The sequence below is a fragment of the Falco rusticolus genome, chromosome Z, assembly GCF_015220075.1.
Source record: "Falco rusticolus isolate bFalRus1 chromosome Z, bFalRus1.pri, whole genome shotgun sequence".
Classification (NCBI taxonomy): domain Eukaryota; kingdom Metazoa; phylum Chordata; class Aves; order Falconiformes; family Falconidae; genus Falco; species Falco rusticolus.
The window spans coordinates 32,502,920-32,514,881 of record NC_051210.1 but is presented as its reverse complement, the minus strand read 5'-3'; the positions used below and the strand labels follow the sequence as shown (position 1 = coordinate 32,514,881).

Genomic DNA, 11,962 nt, shown 5'->3' with positions numbered 1-11,962 from the left:
GCTCCTCTGAGACCCAGGCACATGGTGGTTTCTTCTTCCACTGTGTTAGCCAGCTCAGATGTGGCACAGATGGGGAATCCGCAGCCTGTGCCCCTGCACCGGCCCCCGGGGCCTCAGAGGCGCCTGAAACAGATGGAACAAACCCCTGCCACAGCCAACACATGCTTGGTATTGCAGCCCTGGCTGCGGTGAGGGGTGAAGCCCTCCAGCACATCACCCTGCCCCACTGGGGCACTGCAGTCCATGGCACATGTTGGCCACAGATGGATGGGCATGGCGCTGCATCAAAGGGACATGCTGCTCACATGTGTGCTGGGCTCAGTGCTGGCACACGGGACAGAGGGGGACGAGGCAGTGCCTGCAGGCCCACAGAGGGACCTCTTCAGGACCCGTGCCAGTCATTTTGGGGGATGGAAAACCAGGTTTTCATCCAACTTTTTCCCAGAGGACAGCAATGACTAGATTGGAGGGCTGCTGAGCAGGAGGCAGATCCTGTACTGCTCCTGGGACACGTGGGTTGCAATGTCCAGAGCCTGTGGGAGCCTTAGAATGGGGAGAGGGGAAGCTTCAGGGAAAAAGTGGGATGCCTTCTGATATACAGGGTATACCAGGCCTGGGGTACCCAGACAACAGAGGCACCAGGTGGCATGGGTGGAAATCTGGAGCAGCAGTGCTCAGGGAAGTATGGAGCTGGAGGTGGTGAGAAAGAGGAGGTTCTGGTCAGGAGGAGCAGAGTGGGTTCTGTGTGCCAGAGCCCTGTTGGGAGGAGCACGGGGAGATGCTACTGTATGGAGCCTCCAGATGAGCTTGGAAGAGCCCTGGGATGGTGTGCCATACAGGGAAAGCTCCAGGCCAGGGTGCATCATGCTTTAGGCTGCCAGAAAAGGATTTTTTTTGTTGTGGGTTTTTTGTTGTTGTTGTTGTTTGTTTGTTTGTTTTTGCAAGTTGGTGCTGGAGAACCAAAAGGCTGAGATTGCCCTGTGCTGGCAGGGGCTGTGGTTCCAGCAGTGAGCCAGGGGGCCAGTGGGGAGCAAGGCAGGGCTGCACTTTCCCCTCCGCTGGCCCCTAAGATGCTGCTGTGTCTGGGTGTGGTATGTTTATGTAGTGACTTCATGGTGATGCACTTCTACCACCAGGACTGTCCAAAGCCTTTCACAACAGCAAAGCATCTGGAACAGCCTTGCCTTCCACCTAAAACAGGCAGCTTTGTTTTCCAGTGCAGGGAGAGGAGCAAACATGAAGTGCTTAGCCAGTCCTGGTCCTTGCTCCAGATTGCTCCAGAAAGGCTATCAATTTTGGTGGGTTAAAAAAAAAAAAATAAAGCTTTTAACTGCTACTGAACGGAATGCAAATACATTGAAATTGCAGAAACTAACATCCTTCTTTATCCAGTCTGTCAGCTACTTGTGTAGTTAACTCCTGTAACTGGGCCCATGAGATTTGGGGGTATTTTCTAAAGTGCGGCTTCTGACAGGGAAACCCCAGTTTATGAAAAAGGACAACTTGTGGAGCTCCTGGTTAGAGAAATCCTAACAATGCCATCGCGTGCTTAGAGACCCGAGAAGGCAAGAGAACTTCCAGTGAACCGTGGAAAAAAAATAAATGAAGAATCCGTTTTGAATGTTCAGATGGGCTCACTGGGGAGACATCTGCGCTCTTTCGCTTTCTGAAGTCGGGCTGCGAAGGAAAGCCCCCGGGCTGGAGCAGGCTTTTGGGTGGGTGGGTGTTTTTGGGTGGGTTTTTTTTGCCCCAGCAACTCCGAGCCGCAGTGAAGGGATTTAGGAGCGGAGCGGAGTACAGCGTGTCCTGGCCCCGCGGGCGCCGGCCGTGTCGCTGCCCCGCGCCGCTGCGGTGGGCACGCCGCCTTGCTCGTGGCTTTCGCCCCGTTACTTCGCTAATCTCGAAATAATTCCTCTTTTTTTGAAAAATCTTTTCGAGGAGCACGTGGTACTCCGTTCCCCTTCCCGTACTCACGCCCCCCCCGCCCCCTTCGGGCAGCCCCCTCCCCTCCCCTCCCCTCCCCTCCCCCTGCCCTCCGCTCCGTTCCCCTCCCCTCCGGGCAGCCCCCCCCCGCCCCCCCCGCCACCCGGCCGAGCCCCGGCCCGCCCCCGCCCCGCCCCGCCGGGCCCGGCCCGCGCCGCTCCCGCGCCCGCCGCGCCCACCGTGCTGGGGCTGCCCGCGCCGCGCTGCCCGGCTCCGCCGCCGGCGGCAGGGCGCCCCGGGCCCCGGGCCGGCAGGGCGCTGCGGGCGGCAGGGCGCTGCGGGCCGGCAGGGAGCCGCGGCCCGGCACGGCGCGGCACGGCGCGGCAGAGTCGGCACGGCGGCGCGGGAGGGCGGCTGCGATCCGCCGCGGCCGGGATGGGAGATGGAAGGAGCCGGCGGCGCGGTAAGGGGCGACGTGTGCCCGTGCGGCGGCGGGGGGTGCGCGCCGCCGGGGGCACTTTTTCCCCTTCATTTACTTTGACCTTTCCACCCCCCACCCCCCTTCTCTTTTCTTGTGTCTTCGCCCTTTTTCTTTTTTCCCTTTATTTTTCTTTTTCCGTATTTCCATTTCCTTTTTGTTTTCCTTTTTCTTTTCCCTTTTTTATTTCTTCCTGTTCTTTTTTCCTCTTCCCTTTTTATTTCATTTTTCTCTCCTTCCTTTTTTCTCCTTCTTTTCACACTTCCCTAAAGGAAAAAAGCTCAGAGCCTGCTTCAGGGCTCATTACTGCTAGATCCCCAGAGACACCAACTGCACCAGGGAGGCTGCACTGGGACCCCCACCCCAGGGGTGAGATCCCCAACCTGCGTTTGTACAGTTGGTTTTTCTTCAGTCTCCACACTTGTAACTTGGCTGTGTAACAAATCACCACTGTTGGTGCACTGACAAGCTCTTTTAATCATACCACGTTCTCGAATTAAATGAGGTGTTGTGAAAAAGCCAGCGTCTTTGGCAGAGTAGTAGCACTGTGCTTTCTGGGGAGGAGTGGCGTTGAGGTGAATTCATCGGTGGCGTAAAGTTTTAGAAAGTTAAACATACACAGGGACGCTCCTGTGCAGTTGTGGCATTATCTTCATCCTTGCTACCGGGGACTGGAGCTACGCTTCTCAGCGTATGGGAACATAAACAGAGTTGTAGTGAGCTTGAACTTCACGCAAACTCAGCAAAGATGCTAACATCCCGTATAGATGCAGTACTGCCATGCCATAAGCAGCAGTTACCTGGCTCCCACAGGGTGCCACTTAGTAAACTTCAGGCAGAGCACATCAATGTGTTACTGAAGATACTTGGGTGTGTGACAGGCAACTGCAATTACTGCTGCTTTTGCAGCTTCAGTCACACTTTAATTCTGTCTGCGTGTAGGGCCATTCAAACAGAGAGAGCAAGTCAAATGCAGTATTTCTAATGAAACTTGTGGCTGCACACCCAGTGTTTGAAGCAGTTGTAATAATGGGCTGCTGAAAATCATCCAAGCCTTTCTGGTTTAGCTAGTAGAAAGAAACCTCTTTCTACTCCAAACACTTTTTCATATCCTTACTTGATGTGTTTCAGCAGATGTTACCAGTTTAACGCTAGCTATGAATCTGACCAAGCTCTGTTGATGTACACAGACTGAGAGTTTGGCTATAGAGATGCTGGTTTTAGGGTATGCCTTTGGTCAGAGAGAAGGTGAGGTTAAACCAAGTGTGAGTCCCTGTGTAAATCCTCCCCTTCAATTACAGCCTTGGTTCATTGCAGGTAAGAGTATAAGAAAATCCTTTAAGGCAGTGGTGATGTTAAAAATAATTCTAAGAAGCTGATGCACTGCTCTCTTCAAAATCATTACAACAAAAGAATTAGGACTTCTTGATACATAAAGAAAAATCTTGCACAACTTACCTGTGTGAAAGGGGTCCTCTTGTGCTGTTGGTACTTGAGCAGATTATCTGATTTGCTGTTGCCATTTCTATGCCATCACATTGAGAAGGAAGAGCACAGTGAGGATCCTAATAAACACAGTAGTGGTGGTTTTTTTCCAGCAATAATTTATTTGCTCTTTTCAAGCTGCTTAGCTGAAAGACCTGGATGTCATTCAGAGTATTTCCCCTCCCCACCTCCCCCTCAAAATGGTCTTTTCTATTCTTGCCTGTCTTACCAGGAAGGTTTGGCACTTGGTTTTGCAGCTTTGCTTTAAGAGATGGTTTGGGGTTTGATTCCTGTGGGTTGAAGAGGCAATCTGTCTGCGGGTGTACCATGGACCAGTGCCACGAAGCATCTCTGCAGACAGGTGGTTGCCTCCATGGGCATGCTCGAAGCCAAGTGGTGCGAGCCTCAGCATTGGGGCTGGCAGTTGAGGTGGGGGAACGATGCTTCTGATAAACTGTCCTTGTGCATGCAGCAGAGTTGATTGCATGAAATGATCCCTGCTCCGTGGAGAGATGGGCTGGAGACCTGATTTTTTTGTGAGGCATTGCATGTGTTTCTTTTTTGAGTTCCTCTGTTTAGTTGCAAAGGCCCTGAGGGAGAACAAGAGCCTGGGGTACTGCTGGGTGCTGGTTTAAAGATAACTTAAGAGGTAGCACAATGTAGCAGCTTAGGGAAGGAAGCCCAAGGAAGGGAGGGAGGGGGTAGTGTCTGGAAAGTAAGGTTTAGGTGGTACTGGAGGTACTGAAGAGCCATCTGCCAAGCTGCTGTGCTCCAGCTGAGGCCAGGCAAACCCGTGAGCTGCTGCCAAAACTCAAAGGCTGGGGCAGTCAGCCACCACCCAGAGTATCCTGCTCCACCTCAACTCTGCGACGTGGGTGCTGGGGATCCCCAGGGTGCAGCAGCTGGTAGAGTTGGTTGGTAGAAGGTTTGTGGGCTCAGCCAGAAGAGGTGGGAGTGATGTTGCCAAGCTCGGCAACACATGCCACCCATTCTACTTGAAGGGGTGTTTCCTTGTAGCCTCACAGCTTCTGGCGGAGCAGGGATTTCAGTCTGGCTCTCCCACCCAGACCCGCTCTGTGCCCTGAGGGGTTTGTCACATCTCGGTGGGTTGTAAAGCTGTGTGTGTGTCCTTCCCTTTGGAAGTTTGGCTGAGAGGGTGTATATGCGATAGAGAGCTCCTCTGGATTGTCATCATGCAGAGAAGTGGGGCTGCAGGTGGACAAGTTTAGGTCTTGAGCAATTTGTGTCTTAAACGTCTGAATGTCTTTCTGAAGGAATTCCTGTCCTCCAGCACCCATGGTGACAGAGGCTGTTTCCAGTCCTTTTTTTCTGTTTGCACTGAGATGAGGTTGTGAGGGGGTACAAATTGTATGCTTCCATGGGATGAAAAAGGTCTTTGAGACCAGCTCTGAGTGTCTGCCTGACACTTTAAATCTGGCTGTAGGTGTCCTCTGTTCCTTTCGGGAATGGCACTGTTTGAAGTATGTGTCTGCAGGATGTTTCCAGATGTTTTTTCTGAGCACAGCCCCTTCTTCTCTGAGATGCCTCTTGCTGTTGTGCCAGCTCCTGTTGGAGACCACAGGCTCCTGGGATGCTAATGTATCCAAGCATTTATTCTCTGCATTATAGAGATGAGCAAGGCCGGTTGTGGATGGGGCTTAAAAGCAGGGTTGGGTGAGGGCTAGCCCTCTGGGTGCGGGCTAGGTTGCTGCAGGGTTGAAACAGGAGTTAGAGGAGCACAAGTATTATCTAGCCCTTGAAGCCTGAATTGCTCCAGAATTGACTGTACTTCCTGGATGCTGTAAGCAAACAAACTTGCCGGGGCACAGGATTCAAGCTGTCAGTCAGAGTGGGAGCTATGTGTTTCCACCTCCACTGAACACTTCAGCAGCTCTGGCTGCTGAAAGCATGTAGTGTTTGCTGTGGCTGGCTCTGCGAACTGTACACAAGATTTTCAGTGCTGCAACTGCTGGAGTAAGCCTAAGAAGACCACACTGGAACTGGCTTTTGAGGATGGGCTGCCAAGGCAGAAGCACACCGGTCACTGTCATACTTGCTGAGGGCTTCGTGTCACAGTCACAGCAATTTTTTTGACACCTGGTAGAAGGTCTGAACAAGAGGGCATCATCTTCAGTCTGTGATACAGTAGTTTAAGAGTGGTAAGAAAACAATCCAAATGGCACAGATTATACAGTGCAAGCTGCCTTTTTGCAGAAGTGATGAATGAGGCTTGCTTTCTCAGTGTAAAATAGCACAGTGGAAGAGGTGGCTTTTCTCCAAAGTGTACTCATTATTTTTTTACAGTAGGAAGTGTCATTGGGGTAATAGCCACATCTCCCAGGCTGAACGAATGCCAAGGATGATGGCAAGATGCACTTAAGCCTGGGATATGGCTGCATTTCAGTGTTAACGGGAGAACCCTTACCAGGAAAACCCTTTTCTTAGAAGAAAATGAATTATAGTACCAGTGAGTTCTGGTTTTCATCAGCTTTCTCATCTGTGGACTCACTGTGGCGTAATGAGGAAGAAGGAATTATCTCTGTGTAAGTTTTTTATATATACGGCATAAATATATATAATATACATACATATATATGTATGTATGTTTTATATATATGTCTGCTTACCAGTGGGACACTAGAGCCAGCTGACCTACATTGTGGTGCTTTTTTGGGAATATATCACCTTTGGTGTCTTCTGCTTTCCTGCCATGGCTGAAACTGCCTAGTGGCTCCTGACCATGGGGCCACGGCTGCCCAGGGATGTTGCTGCTGGTACTCCTTAACTTGCACTTTTTTTAGCAAGCAAGCAGTCTGCTCTTGCAAAAACATCTTTTCAGTTCCCTAGTGCTTGCACAGCAGGAGGCTTACATGGAATTTGTTGGTGTCACTTCCAGCTTCTGCCGCAATTGTGCCAGGGAGAAGATGAAACTTCAGTCAAATTTCTGAGCTGAAAAACTTCTGTTAAATCTAGTTGAGACTCAGAAAGAACAATTTAGGTGAAAGCTGTAAAATTAATTTTAATACATGATACGAAATAGTCACACAGGGTCAGTGAGCTATGTCTAAGTTAGCGGGAGATACATACCCTTTTTGCACATACTCCGTTGCTGTGTTGTAGCTCAACACTTTGCCCTTGCCAGAGAGGAAATGCAGGTTTTTACACCTTTGCAAATGTAAATTCTTCCTGTTGCTCTGGTGTAGAGTGGCTTCGGTTTGGGATGTGGTGTTTGTTTTTTTACTATTGCCTGAAGTCGAGGTCCATAGAAGATTTTAATACTTTGGGGTATTATCTTAAGCCATGTTCATAATACTGATTTGAAAAAGGAAGATGAGCTTTCCTGATATCCTGTCCTTCTTTACCTCCATCCAAAGAGACAGTGCTTATTTAGCCAGACATAGAGAATGTATAGCACATGTGGAACCCCTGCAAGTCCTCAAGGCTCAGCAGATGTTGGCTTGGGTTTTGGAAAGAATTTAGTTGCTTAAAGATGCAGAGGTAACTTCTGGTAAACTCATGAGGCACTTAGGCATATTCAAATTTTAGCTTCCATGGAGTTGAAATCCATGTAGGGCAGACCTGTAACCTGTCTAAACATTGTTCTGCTCTCGGAGATGCCTAAAGATGATGAAAGTATGCTACCTGCTGCAGAGAAACAGTCTGTCAGTTTGCTAAATATACTTGAACAGATTGAACAAAAAAAGGTAAATGTAAGATGTCTAGTACGTGTGCCACTGATTTCTCTGAATAAAAGATGTTGTCTTTGTGCAGTTTTTCTTAAATCAGGCCCCATCCCGACACTGTTTGACATAACTCAGGAAAAATACTCGCACTATGGCTTTATTAAAAGTTTTGGGTCTCTTTTACAATTTTTTACATTTTATATCTAAGAACGTGTGTTCATGCAGTAAGCTAAGTCCACCTCTCAATGAATTTGCTTTGATTCTTGCACATACCTTAAAAATAATGCATAGACATCTAGAGGTCCTTACAGCATACATCAAAAATCACTGACTTGGCAAATACAAAATGCTGAGTGACCTTTAATGGCAAAGTGTAGTCATACAGACTTTGGATTAATATGCTGTTCACATTCACACTGTTACAGCTCAGACAGTGTCAGCCTTTGCATAATAAAAAGCATTTAATTCAGTGTAACAGCTGACTGCTCCCTAACAACTTCAACCAAACAACACAGCAAACATTTCTTTAAGGGCAGAAATACTCAGCTGCGGGTGTAAAACAAGACAACCAGATGGAAAGCAAATTTTACCTGCAACTGCTTGATACTGCTACTAAGGCATCCCTTTTTTGTCACTGTTCCCATGCCTTTTTCTAAGCAGTGACTCTTTTGCTTCATTGCTGAATTGAGCCTCTCATCAGACACTGAACTTTTGTGAAGTCTGCCTTTGAGCAGGGAGAGCAGCCCCGATGCTGTCTGCACCTTTCAGTTTTACCCTCTCCAGCCTGACGCTTCCTGGGTGGCTGCTCCGGGTAAACACATCCCGCAGCATGGGAGTGGCGCGGCACACCGGCAGTGCCTCGGTGCCTTTTGGTGAACCCCTGGGGTGAAGGTGTGGGGTGCGTTGTGGTGAGGACTGAGCAGTGGAACTGGCTAGACCGTGCTGAGCCCCAGGTCTGGTGGGTTCAGGGCAAAGCCCAGTGCGCAGGTTGCACTGGCTTGGACCCAAGGTCATTATAGCTCAGGAGCATGTATGTGGTCACAGATGTCAAGAGATGCCTGGGAAGAGTTCAGCTTGGAGATTCATGAGAAGGATGTGATTTCTACCAATGTTGTGGATTTGTATCCCTTGAGCTTGTTCACGCTCCTCTTCAGCTCCTGTAGGATTTTAGTTTCCATGACACTTTTTCAGGAAGGTCTGTGGCTTTGACTATGAACTGTGCAATGGACCATCTCCTGTTGGGGTGTGATGCTGACTCCTAATACCTTCTTTTGATGTCTTCTGGCTGTTGTATTAAAAGAGGTGGTGAATTACTGACTGCTCTTGGTCTTTTTCAAACCCCTTGTGACTGCATGCATCTCTGCCACGTGTCTCTCAGCTGCTTCTTTCCTTCAGCTGCCTCTTTCCTTCAGCTGGAAAGTCCTGGCTGACTTGGTTATATCCCGTTCCATAAGCCAAACTCCTCAGCTGGACAACAGCTATAGGCAACGCCCTCACACAAGCCCTTTTTTTCCTCCCTCACATTCTGGCTGTCTGCACATCTCCCTGCAGCTCCTGATAGTTACAAATCAGGATAGTTACAAATCAGGATAGTTTAAAACCCAAACTGCGATTTCTTCTCTTGCAAAACCTTTGCTTAGCATTAACTTTTGGCAGCTCTGGCTGAGATTTAGCCATGCAAAACTCCAGTTCTTTTAGGTCTTAAATCTATTTTACTAATGCTTTAATTTGAAGAGTTGCAAACATGTATACTAGTGTGTGTGGGTGTGTGTGTGAGGAGAACACAAACATGGTGTAGTCACATGGAAGTAAAACCAACAAATTTTGGTAGTGGTCTTTTTGTGAGCACCAGCACTCTCTCTGCTCTGTGTGCTGTCAGTGCACTAGGTTTCACCTGCTAGCAAGTTCAGCTTGCTGCATTTCATCCTGTTACTTAGGGTGGTTACTTAAGAAAAGCTCAACAGAAATAGTCTTCTCAGAACAATTGCTATGACCTGTCAAAAGCAGTGAGGTTTGCAAAGCTCATGCCCCCACAGGAGTGATAACAGTGCTTAAAAACAAGAGCTGACCACTAGTGCCTGGCTGTTGGGCAGGTTGTCCATCCATGACAGCAGAGACAGAGCTCTTAATGTGTGATTCCACAGAGACTTGGCCATGGCGTTGCAGCTTGATTCACCTGGTCATTTTGCTCTGCTGGGAACTTGCCGGAGAAAGCTGTAAATCTGTGGTAACCGTCTGTCCATCATTCCTGCTTTTGTTGGGGTTTTTTTGTGTTTTTTTTTTTTTTTTCTTTAAGCTAGCTCCATTATCAGATACTGTATTTCTGTCAGTCTTGGGGAGAAATGGGCATGGTGCAAAGACCGTGAAGGTAGATGTTTAAATTCCTCCTGAGTGCAGATACTCACTGTATCAGGGTATATGATGGGCTGCTGAGGGTCATTTGGCTTTTTTGCAGCTAGAGATGTTGGTGAAGTAATAAGAATGGAACAAGCACAGCCTGGGATTAGAGATGGTCTAGGTGTGGCTGTGAAGTCCTCCATAGTGGGCTGCACTTTACAGGCATCCTGCAGAGACTTTTCCCTGCTTCCTTGTAGCAGTGCTGACAGCTCTATTGCAGCTGCTGCAGCATCACCCCGTGAGCTCTGTGAAACCACCTGAAAGCACTGCGCTGACGGTGCACGGCCTGTCACCTGCTGGTACCCATCAGCCACGTGGCCGACGGGAAGGTCGTCAGCTCTGGGAAAGGCAGCTCTGCACAGACAAAAGTGTGCAAAACTGGGGCTGCCTGAGGGTGCCTCATGGTATGGCTTAGCTGTGGAGACCCTCACCCCAGCTAGCCAGTTCTCTACATGTCTTCCAGTAAGCCTAGAAGAACTGGAGTAATAAATTCGTTCTGGGAGTAAAGTGGCTGGGTTTTAATAAGAAAGTTTTCAGGAGTCCCCCTGAGGAGGCTTTGACCTCTCTGTCATGGCTTGCAGCCCTTTGTGAAAGGTCCTTAGACCCCTTCCTGCTGATTTCCTTTTAGCATGACTGGTCTCCTGCTGTCCAGCATTTCAGCTGACCCTTGCTCCCTGAAGGCTCAAGCTTGGGCACCCATCCCATTCTGCTTTTTCCCCCAAGTACCATTTTCCCAGGGCTCCTGCAAGGACTCAAATCTAGCAGCATCTGGCCTCTCAGGGGGTCTGAGAAACTCCAGACTGACATTTGCCAGTTGATCATCTGTCCCTTTGTACACTTCCTCCTTATTAGATGTTTTCAAAGGAAAGACATGACCCTAAGTGTGAATGGTTCAGGAGCCATGGGTTCATGCCAGTTCTTTGTGCTCAGACTGACCCATTCCTTGTCCCAGCAGCCATGGACAATGTCACCTCCTTCCACTGAGACCCACAGAGGTGGAGCCTAGCTCTCCTGTTGGCTCAACTGCAAATGGCTGTGAGATAACAAGACTTTGAGATGTCTTTGATACCACATATTAATGCTCTCTGGGATGTTGGTACTTTAGAAAAAAAAAAAAAAAGCCCCAAGGAGAAAACAGTCTGTCCCAAAAAAGGCCCCAGCCAGAACCTCAGCTAAATTCAAAAGAGGATGCTTCGGTGCTTTCCATCCATGGAGAAAAGAGAAGCATTTTCTTCAGGCTTGGATGACTCACTGTGCCTATCTAAAAACCACTGGGATTTTTGGGGGGCAGTTTGAGGGGAGCTCATAGGTGGAGCTGAGATCAAATTCATGCAGAGACACTGTGCTTCAGGAAGGGCAGCAGCCGGCTCTCACCAGGGGCCTGCCTAAAGCCATCTCCTGGGTAAGCTGTGGCGAGGTTTCTCCTTGCAGCTGCTGATGCCGTGCTCCAGCTGGGTGTTTAGCCAGCAGAGCGGAGCAGAGCAGGGACAGCCTGCATGCTTCATGCGGGGCTGACTCACCTGTCCTTGGCAGCTCCCGCTGAAAGTGTGGGATCCCCTGAGGTCTTAGCATCCCACTGCTGTTCAGTTCAGTGCAGAGGAGGCATGGACGCAGCAGCTTCGCTTCCCATGCAGGCTGGAGACTACCACGAGTGCTGTGGGCATGTCCTAAACAATCTCTGCTGCCCCAACAAGGGACAAAAGCCCAGTGAGGTGGGACCTCTGTTGACCCATGCCAATGCCTTGTGCGAGGTCAACAGAAACTGGTCCACTGTGTTGGCAGGAGGTCTGAGGGGTGAAGCCTGCCATGTCCAGGCTAACACAGCCTCACAAATGTTACACAAAAATCACCCAAGAGGTAAATGCAGCCTCCCCAGCTCCCGAGCAAGAGAAGTAGGCTTCATCAAACATGTTCAAACAGGAAGAAAGCACTGCAAGAGTGGTGAACGAATGGGCAGGAACTGGCTGCTGCTATGCCCAGAGTGCAGTCGGACTGA

At 49.4% G+C, this 11,962-nt stretch overlaps 1 protein-coding gene across 4 annotated transcripts in view; it reads left to right on the top strand.

Moving 5' to 3' along the window:
• PSD3 (pleckstrin and Sec7 domain containing 3) overlaps window positions 1-11,962 on the top strand; it is a 140,040-nt gene that overhangs the window by 20,047 nt on the left and 108,031 nt on the right. For 3 of the 4 annotated variants that reach the window (XM_037373694.1, XM_037373693.1, XM_037373691.1), the window contains exon 1: window positions 2,273-2,386. The exons of the other annotated variant lie outside the window; for it this stretch is intronic. In XM_037373694.1, coding sequence (XP_037229591.1) covers window positions 2,366-2,386 — 21 coding nt within the window. In that variant the 5' untranslated portion in view covers window positions 2,273-2,365. Of the gene's footprint in view, window positions 1-2,272; window positions 2,387-11,962 lie in introns of those variants that run through there. 4 annotated transcript variants of the gene reach the window in all.